This window comes from Triturus cristatus, chromosome 9, assembly GCF_964204655.1.
Source record: "Triturus cristatus chromosome 9, aTriCri1.1, whole genome shotgun sequence".
NCBI lineage: Eukaryota > Metazoa > Chordata > Amphibia > Caudata > Salamandridae > Triturus > Triturus cristatus.
The window spans coordinates 1,033,870,964-1,033,887,674 of NC_140592.1; the positions used below are offsets into that span (position 1 = coordinate 1,033,870,964).

Genomic DNA, 16,711 nt, shown 5'->3' on the forward strand with positions numbered 1-16,711 from the left:
CGCAAGTTCCACAACCCCTGCGTGGACAAGGTCGCATTTCGTTCTGACTTCTTGGGCCAGGTAGCCAGCGGTCTGGTCAAGCCACCACCATATCCCTGACACCCCCCCCCCCTCCCCCTGCCCCACCCGTGCAGCTTCAGCCTCCAAACCCTCCTATTCTAGCCCTTCAAGAACATGGCCTCCCAGTTGGTGGCAGGATCTGCCATCACTTCCACATTACTTCTGACAGGTGGATTCTCCACATTATACGAAAGGGCTACTCCCTCCCCTTCGAGACAATCCCTCTCTCCTCCCCACCCATCATTCGACCGGCTAACGGAGGATCATCTACTTTTGATCCAGGAGGAAGTTATGGCTCTCTTGGCAAAGGGAGCAATAAAGTGGGTTCCTGCACCAGAAGTAGGCTGTGCTTGCTATTCCCACTACTTTCTGGTCCCGAAAAAGGACCAGGGCCTTCGTCCTATCCTAGACCTACTGACCCTCAACTACTTCCTAAAAAAGGAGAAATTCAAGAGGTTCACATTGGTTCAGGTATTGTCTGCCCTGGACACAGGGGACTGGATGATAGCGTTGGACTTGCAGGATGCGTATTTTCACATCCCAGGGGTTACCTGCGATTCACGGTGGGCCACGGGCACTCTCAGTTCACGGTGCTCCCTTTTGGTCTTACTAGTGCCCCTCGGGTGTTCATCAAGGTAATGGCGGTGGTCTCAGATTATCTGTGGCGATCAGGAGTGCCATTCTTCCCCTATCTCAACGACTGGAGGTTGAAGGTCGGCTCACCCCAGGCTGTCGTCTTCCATCTCCAGACTACGGCGGACTTTCTACATTTGCTGGGGTTAACTGTTAACGTGCCGAAGTCACACCTGACTCCCTCTCAGGCTCTACCTTTAATTGGAGCTGTTCTGACACAGTGGAGTTTTGGACTTATCCTCCCGAACGGCGAGTCCAGGATATTCAGGCTATCATACTGATGTTTCATCCTATATCCTGGATTTTGGTGAGAATGACTCTGAGGCTGCTCGGCCTCATGGCCTCCTACATCATGCTAGTGACACATGCCAGATGGCATATGCAGGCTTTCCAGTGGAAATTGAAGTTACAGTGGGCACAGTATCGGGGAATCTCGCAGCCATGGTTCAGATCTCGGAACAAAACTGCACAGGAGCTGCTGTGGTGACTGACAACCTGTGATTGAGTCAGAGCCAGACCCCTCGCTCTTCCCCAACCAGAACTCACAGTAGTGACAGATGCGTCACTTCTGGGATGGGGAGGCCATCTGGGAGGGGTGGAGATCAGAGGACTCGGGTCTCCGACGGAATCCAGACTCCACATCAACATGCTGGCGCTCCCAGTGGTTCAATTGGCATTAGAAGCCGTCCTATACTCCATCAAAAGAAGGCTAGTTCAAGTGTTCAGACACCACCACCGCCATATGGTACTGCACCAAATAGGATGGAGTAGAGTTGTGGACTCCTTGCCAAGAGGCCCTGCGTCTCTGGACACGGGGCATATCCCTAATGGTTCAACACCTGGCAGGTTCCCTGAACAACAGGGCTGAGAAACTTAGCTGTTGTTGCATAGCAGATCATGAGTGCCGTCTACATCTGGAGGTGGCACAAGGTCTCTTTCAGCAGTGGGGAGAGCCTGGTTAGATCTATTTGCCTCCGCAGAGAACGTGCAAGGTCAGCCGTTTTGCATGCCGGAGCTTCCAAAGCGGCTTTCTTTGGGTGTTGAGTGGTCTACTCTAGCAAACACAGTTGAAAAGTCTTTGAAAGATACATAGACTGAGCGTCCTTGAACGCCAGCATATTTTTCCATTTTCAATTGAAGCATTGTGATTTTTATTTCTAATTCACAGTGAATTTTCATAAATCTATATTGTTCCGTTGGAATAATCTTTTCCTCTTTCGCCTAAGTGTGGAGATGTCGCAAAATACTTTTTGTGACTATTTTATCAACTGAACGTAAAAGAACAACTTGCCTGTTATTATTAGGCTCAGTGCATGACCCCTGCCATCATAGTGCTTATGCTTTGCTGGCTAAATTTTTTGTAAACAAAATAAAAATTCTTCAAACTGGCTTAGTGCCCACCCATTACTTAACAATTGGTTGGCTTCGATGTCCCTCTTGTTTTCTTGCTTCTTATTGATCATAGCTTCCTCCTCTCCTCAGCTTCATCCTGGGCATCAAGTCTTTGCCCCTGTCATGGAGCATGGACCAAGTACAGCATCCTGTCTCTGGCCAGTGTCCTTCCACTGGCCACAGGCTCCTCCCGGTACTTATTATTATTTTTTGCATTATAACTGTTGGATATGCACTCTTACAGTCATGTCTCTGCAGTACCTCTCCTTCACCTCGCCCTCCTCCCACTATCATTTTGTTTCCCTACCCCTGTCCATTCTGTTGGATCCACCCCCTCCAGTCGTTCTTTTTAACTCATCTCACTCTTCTCCCGCTGTCCATTCTTTTGAAAACCTCCAGCCATCCATTCTTTTTAACCCTTGCTCCTTCTGCCATTGTTCTTATTAACCTACCCTGCCGCCCTCCTTCCGTTGCACATGCTTTGTTTCCTACTCTCTTCCCTCGTGTTGCTTGCCAACGCCTACACTGTTGTAATACCTATTGCACAGCAGCATGGGTTGCGTAGCATCAAAGTGTTCAGAGTAATTTATTAAATAGTCCCAAACTATGCTGAAGTATTTTGGGTGGTTGGGCTGATGTCCTGCCTGAGCTGATGAGGCTTGGCTTCAAATATACAAGGAAGATTCTGCTTTGTATCTCGGAATAGTGGCTTAGTTGGTAGTCAGATGTCTTTCAGTTAGTCCTGCATTTCAGTTCGAATTACCTTGCAAGAGGTTTATGTTCAGATTATAATACCTAATAATACTCAACACCCTCCTCCAGATTAATATCTAAATCCATGAACCCAATTCAGCTTGTAACAGGCAAAGTACATCAGTCCAACTTCATAATTAATGAAAACCCTTCATTGATTGTATATTTGCATTCATGCAATTGCTCAGAGCCAACTTCTATAGTTCTCCATACACTACTTCGGGCCACCAATGGAGAAATCTATACATATCCATATAGCAAATTGTGATTAATAAAAATATAAACATTAAAATAATTAATACATTTACATCAAAGATATACAGGGGGTTAAGTGCATTATTTACCATATGCTTTATAAATAATTTATTATTTTCAGTATTGCAATGCCCTTGTGAGTTATACACCTACACATGTGATAATTGCATGTATATTACATCTCATTTCATATACAAAACACATCACTGTAGCTAATGTCACCTTCTCCTACTTAATTTATTAGGAGGAAAATTTCAATTTATTTTTCTCTTGTCTTAAATATTTCGATTATATTTTCATACTTCATATTCTGTGGACACCTTTTATGAACAATACCATTAGAACCTGGCACTCATGAAAAAAAAAAAAAAAAATTTTTCTCGTGGCAGTGAACATCACATTATACAACCTCTTGATCATTACAGTCTGTAAAAGGCCCACCATTTGCCCCAAATTTTACAAAATATGCGAAGCGGCCTCCAGCTTCAAAGATAATTCTTCACGCTTAGATTACCTGTACATGCCCCCATGCATCATGGCCAAACGTGATGCGGGGTGGGCGATTTGCCCCTATTAACCGCCTCACCTTCGTCTGGACTTTCGTGAATTGCGACTGGGGTTTTCAAAGACTGAAAAGAACTTTAGCAGGACCATCATTTTGAAGAGGGCAACTCACCCCAACAAGAGGGCAATGAAAGCCAGGCCTGAGGTCCTTTTGCGGTCTAACCAGGATATATGGATCCCAAAATATTGGAAACTAAGCCGCTGGACTGGGGTCACCATCTGCCAAGGCACAGCCTCCGCATCATTTGTAAGAGGGACTAAAAGGGATTCAGCCTTATTACCCAGAGGCCTTTCTGGAAAGATCAAGTATTTGGGGGACTTGAGTTCCTGTATCAGCTGAGTGAGTCGAGAACAATTACACATCATCGGTGTTTAGGGTGTCTTCCATGCACCCACCCCAGGAGAATCATTGCACCTTTTCATCACAGCAAGTCCAGGCCATCAGTGGCCCAATCGCCAGGACAAGCAGGAGGGGTTACAGAATGTATCCCTACCTGGTGCTTTGCATACCAGAAATGATCGGGAGAGGATATTGTTGACACAGACCGGGGCCAGCAGTTGGGCATAAAAAAGCATGAACGAAAAAGATAAAGTGTGGCCCAAATCCCAGCTACGAGAGTACTCCCATCAAAAAGTCCTATTCCAGGGTGTAGAAGGCTTTTTCAAAGTCGTTAAGTAGCAAAGCACTAGGACCAGTTAAGCTCTGACGATGCTCCTCCATTGCATGTACTTGTTGAATTCAGTGTCTGGTGCTACGGTGAGGGACTAAATCGCACTGGGTTGGATGGGCCAAGTCGGGTATCACCCGGATAAGCCTGTTTGCTTATACCGTTGCATACAGTTTAAATTCAGTGTTTATGAGCACAATTGAGAGATACGAAGCGTATTTCTCAGGCAGTCCCTGTTTATGAATCATTACAATAGTGGTTAAGACCATGAGCTGTGGTAACTGGCCCCTATCAATGGCTTCAGTGTGCATCTCCAAGAGGGGTGCCAGGAAAAGTCTGCAACATCTTTGATAGGATTCAAGAGGGAACTCATCCCAACCCAAGATTTTTACCCATGATCATACTGGTCAGAGCATACAATAGTTCCTCTAGAATAAGGGCTTGGTCCAACTCTGCCCTGGCGGAGAGGGAAGGACCTGGGAGCAGACGTTCTACAATGAGGAGCCTCAGTGTTTCCCTCTGAGGACTTTCTTCCTGTAGAGATGTTGGTACAAGTCTGTGAAGACCACTGTAATCGCTGTGGATTCTGCCACGTCACAAATTCTCTGGTACACTCTAGATTAGAGACTGGTTCATGCCCACTAAAACAGTTTTCCTGATTTAACTCTCAATTCATACACCCTCTTAGAGGATGCAACCCAGCATCGCTTGGTTTTGTCAAGGCATAATTGTCGCAGTGTCGCCTTATAAAGCACCAAGTGGTGCTACCTGTTCATCTGCCGGGTAGGCATCACTCCGTTCAAGAGATATAAAATCTGTGCTTCTTGAGAAAGAATTTGTTCCGGTCTGTGTGCCTCCAGGGCTTTCAAGTAAGCTTTGGCCATTCCTCACATACAAAGCTCCCCAGTCGGCCATAATGTCCCTTGGTGATCTACTGAGCCTTTAAGTCTCTGCTGCCATCTTAAAATGATTAGTGACCCATGGTGTCCCGTGATAAATTCTATGGGTGTCCTGTAGGAAGCTGGAGGATGCTCCTGGAGACGTTTGAACTTTCAGATCTGACACCACAGTCTGACATAACCCCGAAGGAGGAGAATTGATAGTGTTCTGCCCCCACTGATCGAGACCTGCACTTTAAGAATATGATGCTAATCCTCAGTATGAACGTATTGGTGGGTAATATGTTTTTGTTTGGTGAATTCCTAAATTGGTGCCTATCAATATCACTGAATTAGGCTCAATATGTACAAGTACTTTCTTCCCATTCAGTATCAAAGTTTAAACTAATATATGCTTGTTCTGGGTACACTCAGCATTTTTGGTGGGCACCGTTTTGGTTCCTCCTTAAATATGTGTATATCTTCATGCAAGCTGTAAATGTTAGAAGAAGGACCAAGTGCTTTAAGCGGACTTTTCAAACCTTTAAATACATATGGTGACAAGTATTGAACTGGGCATATCGGATTCCAATTCAAATATATATCGAGGGGCCTCTCTATTTCATACAAAATTATGCATACACTTTGTTGTCCATCTATTAGCTCAGTTGATGGGACTGTAGTTTGCTATCTGTTTAGCAAAGTTTACCTTTGGATTTGTGTATGATTTCTGTTACAGTTACCCAGCCTTGTATGATCGTATTTCATCTGTCTTTTAACTTTCTATTTTTAGTGTTTCATGTGGGAATTCTGGCTTCGTCATAGGTTAGCCATCTTGGCTATAAATGCTCGTTTATATTTTTTGTTTCACAGAATGTGTAAAACATTTTTGGTATAGAGTATTTTTTATGGTGCCTAAGTGGATGAAGGTTTTAACCCTCATGCGGCACCCTACACACCCTGATTTTTCCCAAGATGATACATTCTCTAAATTTTCTAGGGGCACAGAGGTCTGTTTTCCAGACCCTCTAGCACTAAGGACTCAGTCAGTGTGCCAATGTGAATGAGAAAATCATTTGTACTGTAACCATAACACAACCCACTGATCCTTATAATATCGACATGCGTTTCAGGCAACAGTCCATATAGGAGACGTTACAGGGATAATTAGTGGAACTCTCAAATCTTCTTTCATTACAGAATAACGCTCAAATACACTAGAACACTCAGGATACATGAAAAAAAAATATTTTACATCAAAAATCTAGTCTAGTGAACACTAATGAACTGCAACCACAAATGAGACAAATAAAATAGCAGCAACGTTCACCAACATCGTGAATAAAATGAACCACACTATGATTGTGGTTATAAATGTATAGCAATCTGAAAGGCCAAGATGGCAGATACCTTTCTGTGAGCGTCCACCTGGCTCCGATTTACCCTTCCTAACTTTGTGCTGGCGTGCCCAGCTGGACGCCCCAACACAAACCACACTCCTGGTGGACCGCATGCCACTGGAGTCAAGCTAGCTTAGCGGACGAGGGGGTGATATCCCAAAACCGGTCCCAGGATTCTTCTTTCTGGTCCAGGGAGGAGCTGGCTTTACAGTTAGGGCTCAACTGTTTCCATGAGGAGCAGGGTCAAGACTGATTGGCATATGGCTGGGTCTAAACTGAGGTGGCATGGTGAGCAAAAGAACAATGGATTTTACCCAGATCTCTTGACTTGGGGTGAATGTTTTATTTGTTCTGCATTCCGTCCATCATTGTGTGTCTTTTGCTGTTTATGCCCAGTCCCTACACGAATAGAGATTCTTATCAAATACATTCTTACTGACAAAACAAGGGCCAAAGTGGTATGCATAGAGGTCTGCTAAATATTGTCATACCAGTATCACATATATGCAAATTCACTGACTCTTTCACATCTGAATACATTTTGATGTTCCAAACTTCACCTCTTTAGGGTTTGCAGAAATTAATCTCTCAATTCTTCTAGTTGCAGGTTTGGTTGATGAACCTCTTATTCAAGCAACAACTTATATCCCATTGATGGATAAAACTGAGGTGAATCCGGCAATGGAGAAGAAGGAGGTGACTGATCTGGAAAGAGGGGATATTTCTGAAAACATCCATAAAAGCAGTGGAAAGAAACTAAAAAATGAAACCGAGATTGCTAATGGAAAACACGGTGGAAGCAAGAAAAAACATGGTGAATATGAACAAAAGTAGATCCTTTTCAGTGGCTCAGTTATGATTGTTTTTTCAGTGAACCCTATTTAGACCTTATTGGAGTCTGCAAATACTCTTAAATTAAGATTAATAATGGTACATCGGAAACAGGAGATATAGTGCCTTTTTTCTTGTATGGATGTGTCGTGTGTCTGCTATGTAATCATAGTTTCTCACAGGAATGTTTTCCAAACACAGTTCACTTCTAAACATTTTTTCTTTTTTGACGTTTTCTCAAACAATGTTTTTTTCACAGCGTCTTTTGAATGTTTTGGTTCTGTCATGAGGAAATCTTCAGATAAAGATGTTTAATTGTTGCTACTGTTTCATTCTAGAAAATACTGAAGTAAAATTTAAGGACTTTTTACTGAGCATGAAGAGCATGGTATTTACAGACGAAGATGCCCATAGTATCCTAGATCTACTCAAGGACAAATCCAGTATTGTTCATGATACCTTACAGAAAGTAAGTAGGTGTATTTTTACTTTTCTTTATCCAAGTTACAAGATCAAACATAGAATGCTATCAAATACACTTTTTTGGTGCCATTTCATTTCCCAAATGGATCTCACCTTTTGAAATCCAGTGGTTTTATTGTAGTGTAGCTAAGCTCTGAAAATGTCAGTCATTTAAAAATAGGATAAAAATGTTTTATTGGGTGCCTCTAAAGATCTTTATGCTGCCTAAAACTGTCTCAAAGCATGGGTATGGATTGAATAGCAATTAGAAAATGAGAAATGAGGTTTGTTAATTAATTGACCTTCATCGAAAAGCTTTCCTCACTGATGGAGCAATAGTGCTTTGTGTGTAGCAAACTTTATGTCTATACACCTGGAAATTTGGCGGAGGAGCTGTAGATGCAAGAATGGACCCGAAAGAGCAAAGAAAGTAGTAGTAAAAGAGGGTATGAAAATGTGAGGAAGAGCCCATCTGAGAGAGGTCAGAAAAGCAAGAGACTGACCACCCCTCCCTTTCTTGTTACTGACTAATAATTGCTACATTGAGCGGTGTGGGATGAGCTAAAGATAACAGAGAGGTAGAGTTAGGCCTTATAAGCAACCACTCTTTATTGCCTTATGTAGTTAAACAATAGGGGACACAGATGTCCGGGTAAAAGGAGCTCCTCTTCGGCTGTCCTAGGGGGGGCCTATAGCAGCATTCCAGCGCTGAAGACCACACTGTACGTTGCATATATAACTTGTTTGTTATGAGTTCTCTGCTGTTTTCATATTGTGGATGTGAAAGTGCATAAAATGAATATAGCTCAATATTTAATAGCAACCTGTTTTTACATCAGTGGTTTTGTCTTCATCATTTTTTAACTCTTTCATCCAGGATTTATTACATTTTCAAACGTTCAGCAATACTATTATGTAAATTGAGAAACAAAAACAATTGTTATAAAGTTGTATCAAGTTTAGATACTCGTGTGGACGGTCTATGGAACATTGCCATTTTCAAATATGCTATTGTTTTTGTAGTCCTTCATATTATTCTGATAAAAACGATATCCCTTTTGTGTACATACTCATTTATTATCTCATTTTACTCTTTTGTAAAGTATATTTTCTAGTTCTGAAGTGATGTCATCAAGTACATCCTGGTGCAGTTATGAGCATCTCATTGAGGGTGTAATGTGTTACTGTTAAGACCACAATGAATGAAACTTTAATCCCACTGGACCATTGTTTCTTCAATATTCGCTTAAAGAACCTCTATGGGCTGACCATAAATGATCAAATACATTCAAATTGTACTCATTACATTTGCATTCATATATTTCTTTATTTAGCTTTGTGCAAACATTTTTAACACCTCTTTTTTAGGAAAATCCATTTTCTACACAAATACAATTCTACTACCATGCATGTTTTTACTTTATGTAATATCCTTGTTATAAACACATTCTTTTTATATCAAAATAGTCTTTAAAACTTAATGTAGAACTGTGCAAAATAAATTCTTTGTATAAACATCTGACCCCCAAACACACACTACCCACTCTCTCCCTGCATACTGAAGCATACATACACACACATATACCATTCATTCCAATCCCAACCACATATTACATACATTAATCAACACAATGGGCGATAGCTTCAGTTTCAGCCGTTGTTGTGTTGTGGGTTGAGATCTTGGGACATCAAGTCAACGTACGTTTCGGTGGAACTTATAATTTGAATCCACCTTCTTCAGGACCACCTATATTTGCAATTCAAGGATGGTGGATCTGTTGGGGGTATCTGCAATATGACATTTGAAAATGTAATTGGCACGTACAATGGGAGAATAGGCTTACACAGCAAACTCAGCTTTGCACGGCCCCTGGTTGAGATAGGTGGCGGTTTTCGATCCTGGGATCTTATTGACATCATACGACTAGATGATGTATTGGCAGGGACACGCATCTTGATCCTTCCAATATCTTTAGCAGATATATCACCTTACCCATACTAAATTTTATAAATATTTCCAATTCGGACATGCTCTTCACACTCCCTCCTTGCCAACCAACACTCTCCCAGAATTCAGTCCTATGGAAGCTAAGTTACTCATGGAAAATATGGGCCAGGCGAATCTTCCAGATCTACAGCACGCTAATTATTAATTTCCATGGATCATTGGATCCCCTTCGAACCCGCTGGGAGAGCTGGATGGGCACTATGGAAGATGACGATTGGCGGGATGCCCTGATGGCTCCCCGTGAACGTACTACCTCTTCCTGATTAAGACTTAGCCAAATCTATTGCCTCTACTCAGCGTATCTCTCCCCAGCCTGCCTATATCGTGCGGGCCTGCATCCCACCACAGCCTATCCTCACTGTGGCATTCATCCAGCGGATTCTTTTCATATGGTATGGACTAGTGCAGTGATACACCATTAGTGGACGAGGGCAACCCGAGACCTGTCTGATGTTCTCGAACGGGAAGTTCCCATTTCCCCCTTACTGGTTCTCCTTGGGGTGTTTTCAGGATCTGGAGGCACAAGGGCCGAGAAGGCATTCCTGGGCACAGTTCTCCTGGTGGCAAAACGAGACATCGCTTTGCGATGCATGTCCCCTAGTTCCCCCTACATTGGCAGGATGGAGAAGGGGTGTGGATTGGTGTGCGCAACAGGAGTGTGTGGTTTTCAAAGGCTGTAGGTGCCCTCCAAAGCATTAACTGGTGTGGGGATAATGGTTGGGATCAGCTTACGTTACTTGTCATGGACTTGTATTTGTTGACGTTCTTCCTATGTATTGTGCTATATTGCCTGAGTGTTCTTATTTTGCATGGACTAAGTACTCCTTCCTATACTATACGGTATGAGTGCCATGTGTGTATGTTTGACATCTTTGAAGGCCTAAAATTCAATAAAGTTTGTTTAGCAAAAAAAAAACTCAATTGGTCAGCCAAAGTATAATTAATCTAAAAGAAGAACTCCTAGGTTAGACCTGCACAGGATAGAAGCCTCCACCAATAGATTAAAAATAGATGAGGAATAAAAGAAGAAGAATTAAGGCAGGGGTTTGAGACACTTGCAGTGAAGTACCTTATAACCCATCAACAGGGAAACTCACATCTCCTTAGATCTTGCTGCCAGTGACCTGCTAAATATTAGTAATGTGCAGAAAATGAACACTCACAAAGAACCTGTATGTGTAGCATGCCTGTGCGGGATTCCTAGTTTAGTGGTTATAATCAATTACTTCCAAATACTTCATAGTCCTTGAGCAGCATACATCTCTTCTGAAATGAGTCTGCATTGTATCTGTCAATTCCAGAATGTAAACTTAATATTTTGTGGAAATAATTAGAAATGCAAATAACAAATAAAATGGAAACATATTGAGTACTAACTAGCTCAAGGAATAACTTGATATGGAATCCATATGCTCTCTGTGCATGTGGATTCCATTTGAAGTTATGCCTCCACAGGTCCACTGGGATTCAGCATTTATTCATTGTGGTTTGTTCTCCCCCTTGTTCCTAGACCTATAATATGATATCTAGGGGCTACCTTTCCTATTAAAATGAGTTTTACTGTTGGGATCCATTACCTTTAAAACTTTGCAGTAATATCCCCTTCCAGGCACTACCCATGACATCACATAAAATGCCACTGATCACTTCACAGATAACATAATTGGTAACATCACATCACTATTAATATCATTATGTCGCTGAAGCTGCCCTTGAGTCCATTAGGTTCCCTTTTTTTGGCCTTACCTGTTTTTCCACACCTCATTAATGCGGTCCACAAGCTCTTTCTTGGTATCCCACGGACACAATTCTCAGCTTTCTACAATGGCTAGATCAAATGCCCCCTCAAAGAACTTTGGGGTTCAAGCCTTGTGGACAGTTGTGCAAGAATATATCCCTTTCAGATCCCCACAATGACTTCAAGGGATGTGTGAGTTTGGAAAACAGTACCACAGCCTGTGACTCTTCCATGCACTCGAATGCAACGAGGGAGCTGGAGGCCAAGTTATTTTTGGCTGAGGCCTCTAGGGAGACCTCTCCCTGTTCAGCCTCCTTCTCCCCAAAGTGGGGTTGATCTACAAAAGTTAAGTTACCTTCTAGGGAACCTTCTCTGTAGGGATCTTCCCACAAAAAACACACTAAGTGTCTGAGGAAGGAACAATCTTCCCAAAAGAAGTGTTTTTCCAGGGACATTAACTGGGCTCTTCCCAACTTCGTGTTAATCCATAGCACCCAAGAAGCTAAGGGAAAAGTTCACTGGTCCTTCTGCCGACCATGTGGAAGGCGAGGCCTTCCAGATAACTATGCTGGATCTTTTCAGCCTGGCAGCAACCTACTAGGCTTCTTCCCAAGTGGGAGTGCATTCCTGTGGGTTTGACGACTCTGGTGGCTTTGAGCCTACCGCTGCTCCTACAAAGGCTTTGGCCCGGCACCTAAGGTAAGTTGGAGCTGACAAAGGCACTGTCCTCTATTTGCTCGAGGCCTCCTGGTGACGCTTCCCAAGGAGCCAGCTTAGGTGCCAGTCACAGAGTCGAAAGTCAAATGTTTCATGCATGTATCGAAGAAAAACATAACGGCTAACTTCAGTGATGCACTGCTATGTGAACTTCTTCCCATGTGTCAACAGTTCACCTGTTCAGAGGAGGTTTTTTCCTGTTCAGATGCCTTCACTGTGGAAGATGAGGGCAACACATGCACAGCTGATGATGAATCAGAAGCTGTTAACCACCTGCCTTCATATAATATTGAATTCAGCCTGTATTTGGGTTTACAAAATGCTATAAACCCAGGTGCTTCTCCAGAAGGGGGAATTTCCTACCCTGTTGCGCTGCCTTAGAATAGTGTTCAGCCCTCACAATTCAGTTTAACAGTTATTCAAAGGCGACGGAGGTCTTTGCATTTGCTTTTCCTACTGCGGAAGTGAAGTTGAACTTTATGATCGATATTATACCATCCTTCGGTTTCTGCAAAGCCCTTGCTTCATTTTACCAAGACTCCTCTAGATCCTATTATGGCTGCATGGGAGAAACACTTTTCAGGCCCAGCAGCCTCTAGGCATATCGCCAGGCACCATAGGCAGGCCCTGGGTTACCCACTCTTTCTATCTTTCCATCCATCACTTGAGTCTGACATTGTCCTCTAAGCAAAACCATCTAACCCTGTATTTTTATATTTGGATAACTGGCTGGTGAATATGGAGTCCATGATGCTGGACCAGGAGCATTTCCGGCAGATGATGCTTCTCTATGACCTAGGCTTGACCATCAGTGTCCAAAGGTCCAGCCGTACTCACACATGAAGGCTCACTTTTATTGTGACCGTGATAAACCCACCCCTTATGAAAGTGTTTCATCCATAGACTATGGCATATATTTAGGTGATGATTCTGATGTATTTGACTCAAACTTGGTTCCCTGTCCTGCAGGTATGGAACATGTGACGCCTCTCCCCTTATGCATCCTGTTGGTGGCTTATGCTAGATGGCAGTTGAGGGCTGCCCAGTGGTGTCATTTAGGGCAAACATCGGAAGTTGTGTCTCCAAATAAGTCTACCAGTAGCATCTCGACAAAAGCCTTTGGCTTGCCCAGAGAGATGATCTCTGCCAGGTCTCCTATGCTCCTTGAGCAGGCTTCCAAATCTTTGTGCTTAGAACAGGCGGTTTATATGGCCTTCTGCAGGTGTAGCTGTTTTTTAAATACAGGTGGTGGTGTCCTCCTCGATGTTTACAACATATGTCTCTGCCTCTTCCAGTCTTACAGTTCGTCTGTGAAGCCACTCTTTCATGTGATCTAGGCGCTCCCTGACGTTGTCAATTTGCCATCTATACATTGCAGGCTGCCTTTCATTTCCAACAGCATTTAACAAGTGTCATGACTGCTTTCCAATCTAGGCTCTTTTACCCTGATCTTCTCACCATCTTTGTCCATGTTCCCTTTGCAAACTGCTTCAGTTTTCAAATATCAATTTCCTCTTTTTAGTGTTTATTTATTTAAAGAGTTTTATATAGCGCTGGCAATACCCAAGAGTATCAGAGCTCTTTACAGACATATTCAAGGTAGTGCAAGAAGACATTGGTTACAGAGTGCAAAACAAGTTGAAAGACAAATCGGAGAAATTCTTAGAGATGAAGCAAAGCAGATGGTATGTAGTTCGTAGAGGAGATTTCAGTTGTGGGCTAGGTTTTAGAGTCCACAGAGGGTTGGGGTGCTGATTGAGGAGAAGAGCTTTCAATTGTCTTCTGAAGCTCATGAAAGAAGGATTCGCCCTGATTTGAACTAGTAGTGGAGGGAGTTCCAGATTTTGGGGGCATTCCCCGAGAGGGAGCATGCAAGTCTTTTTGTTCCTGTTTTTTGGGTGGGATGAGAAACAAAGTGTTGGTGCTTCTTAAATTGTTCGTCTGGCGTGCCTTAGTGAGTTTGGATGCAAGGTAGACTGGTTTCCTGATGTGAAGGACTTTGAGAGAGGCAGTTTTGAAACAGCAACAGACTTCAATCGGGAGCCACTTTTGATTATTTTAGAGAGAGGGAAATGCAAGCATGTCTTTTTTTACTCCAATGACCATCCTTGGAGCTGCATTTAGTGTGGCTCCTAGGGGGACTAAGTGCAACTTCGCAGTGCCCGTGAGGGTGGCATTCACATAGTCCAGTCTAGACAGCATCATCACTTGTGTGGCAGTTTTTAGATCATTCGGAGGGAGGAAGGGCTTTATCTTGTGTAGGAGTTTTAGGTTGTAGAATGCACTCTTCACTGTATTCTTTATGTGTAGGCTTATGCTCAGACTGGGGTCCAGGGTGATCCCCAGAGATTTGACTGATTCAGCAAAAGTAATTTTGCAGTTAAAAGCATTGATGCAATTTAGATACTCTTGGACCTGAGTGGTCCGTCCATTGTTTGAAAGGATAATTGATTTCAGTCTTGTCTTTGTTTAGTTTCTGGTGGCTGTGGGAGAGGCAATTATGGACTGATGTACACTGTAAGCGAAGGAAGCCATCTTTTTTGTATTGCATTTATTATGATAGCTTCAGAGAGTACAACTAAGAACATTATCAAAGGTTCTCCAAGGGTTATACTACTTGGGATTCAACCTGGCATTGTCTTTTATTAAGGTATTTTTCAATAGTTTAAAAATGAAAGCTTCAGTTTCTTAGATTATTCTGCTGCTTCAGGAACAATCGTGAAATTCCGTTTATCCCTCCTCGATCTATTTTCTAGATTCTATGGTGGTGTTTGCAGGATTTTTCTGAAAGGCATTAATATCTTGAGGCATTTGTTGGGCTTCATTGATCTGAGACGCTTGAAGGGTGGCCTTCTCCCTCAACTAGAGGGTTTAAGTTGTTGGTAGTTTGCTCCCAAGTGCCACACATATGTTTGTGTTAGTTGGTGGCAAGTTCTTGTTGATAACAGCCACAATGTTAGTGGTTGTTAGTGCTGGTCGTGGCATCATTTAAACATTTGATAACTTGGTGTTGGTTTTCTAATGCCGGGACTAATTTACCATCTGACACTGATGTATTTCTCAACTCTTTCCGTCCTATCCTGTGTATTGGTGCATGAAACCTATTTGGGTTTATTTACTTTACTTTCCAAAAAGAGGAGTACTTTATATTTAATTTGCCATGTATGTTTGTCTTTGTATCTACCCTGACACTGTTGATATTCACTGCTTTGCTTTCCAAGAGATTTCAGAGATATTGATGGTGCCCTCTGCTTCCAAATTAATTCACAGTAAGTTCTAGAGAATTGATGTCTAATTACCACCTGTTCTGAGTGCCCTTCACTGACATAATGTCTACTACCAATAAGGAAAGTCCAACCCCATGAAGAAACTTTGTTTCTCCCCTTAATTCATCGGTAGTTCTTTTCTTTGAAAGAGTGACTGCTGATAAACTGTACGCATTCTACCTTGTTGCACTCTCAATGTAGATGAGATAAGAGTCTAAATGCATCTGGCATGCATTAAGTGCTGGATGAGCTGCAAGTCCGCACTCAAGTAACAACAATTGGCATAGCAAACCAGAAGGCATTGAAATGGAAAAGCAGGTTTCTTTTCATCCCAAGCGAGAGGTGTTTGTAGTAGAATCCCAATCCTCGCATGTATCCCACAAAGTATGTTAAGCACTTTTAAAGAGGTAACACACAGGAAAGTAATGTTGTCTCTATTTGTTCTATTTCTTTCAGGCTAGCAAATGTGATTCAGGGGCTGCACAGCTTCTGCAAGAAAAAGAGAAATCCATTGTAGTTGCCAAGGAAGAAGCTGCTGTTGCAAAAGAACAAGTCAAACAGTTGACCCAGGTAAGTTTTCTGAACAGAATATGGGGATGATGGAAACTGTATTTAAAGAAAAAAAAAAAAAAGGATAACCAGAGCCATTTTCATATATTTGAGTTCATATTCTTGTGAAAAAAGGTTTTCTTGCATTCACACTTCTTTGTATGCTTGTATCCATTAATTTCATCGATTGTAGTTTGTAAATAAGACTTTGAGTTATTGTTTCTTAGTCATGCAGTAATGACTTCAGACCTGTTGAGTACTAATATTACTAGCCTCAAAACTGTATTGGCTGCTAAGTTACACAATTTCTGCCTGTAATGTAAAGGCATATTTTTTAATGCAAGAACGTACCCTTGTTATTGTTGCTTTACATATTTGAAGGCATCTTGCTATGTCATACCTTGCTACACTAATGTAATTCTCTAGCACTTTATCACCAGAGGGTGTCCTGGTGCCCTGTATTTGAGGAAGAGAGTCTGCATCGTCTTCTGCTATCGGGGCTCATACCCGAGTTACCAGCCACATACAAGTGTGGTC

At 42.4% G+C, this 16,711-nt stretch overlaps 1 protein-coding gene across 32 annotated transcripts in view; it reads left to right on the forward strand.

Annotated features, from left to right (window-relative positions):
• KTN1 (kinectin 1) overlaps positions 1 to 16,711 on the forward strand; it is a 484,843-nt gene that overhangs the window by 78,249 nt on the left and 389,883 nt on the right. For 18 of the 32 annotated variants that reach the window (XM_085626790.1, XM_085626798.1, XM_085626810.1 and 15 more), the window contains exons 4-6: positions 7,205 to 7,417; positions 7,773 to 7,903; positions 16,082 to 16,195. In XM_085626790.1, coding sequence (XP_085482916.1) covers positions 7,205 to 7,417; positions 7,773 to 7,903; positions 16,082 to 16,195 — 458 coding nt within the window. The remainder of the gene's footprint in view (positions 1 to 7,204; positions 7,418 to 7,772; positions 7,904 to 16,081; positions 16,196 to 16,711) is intronic. The other 14 variants (XM_085626792.1, XM_085626800.1, XM_085626804.1 and 11 more) reach the window with 1 other exon arrangement.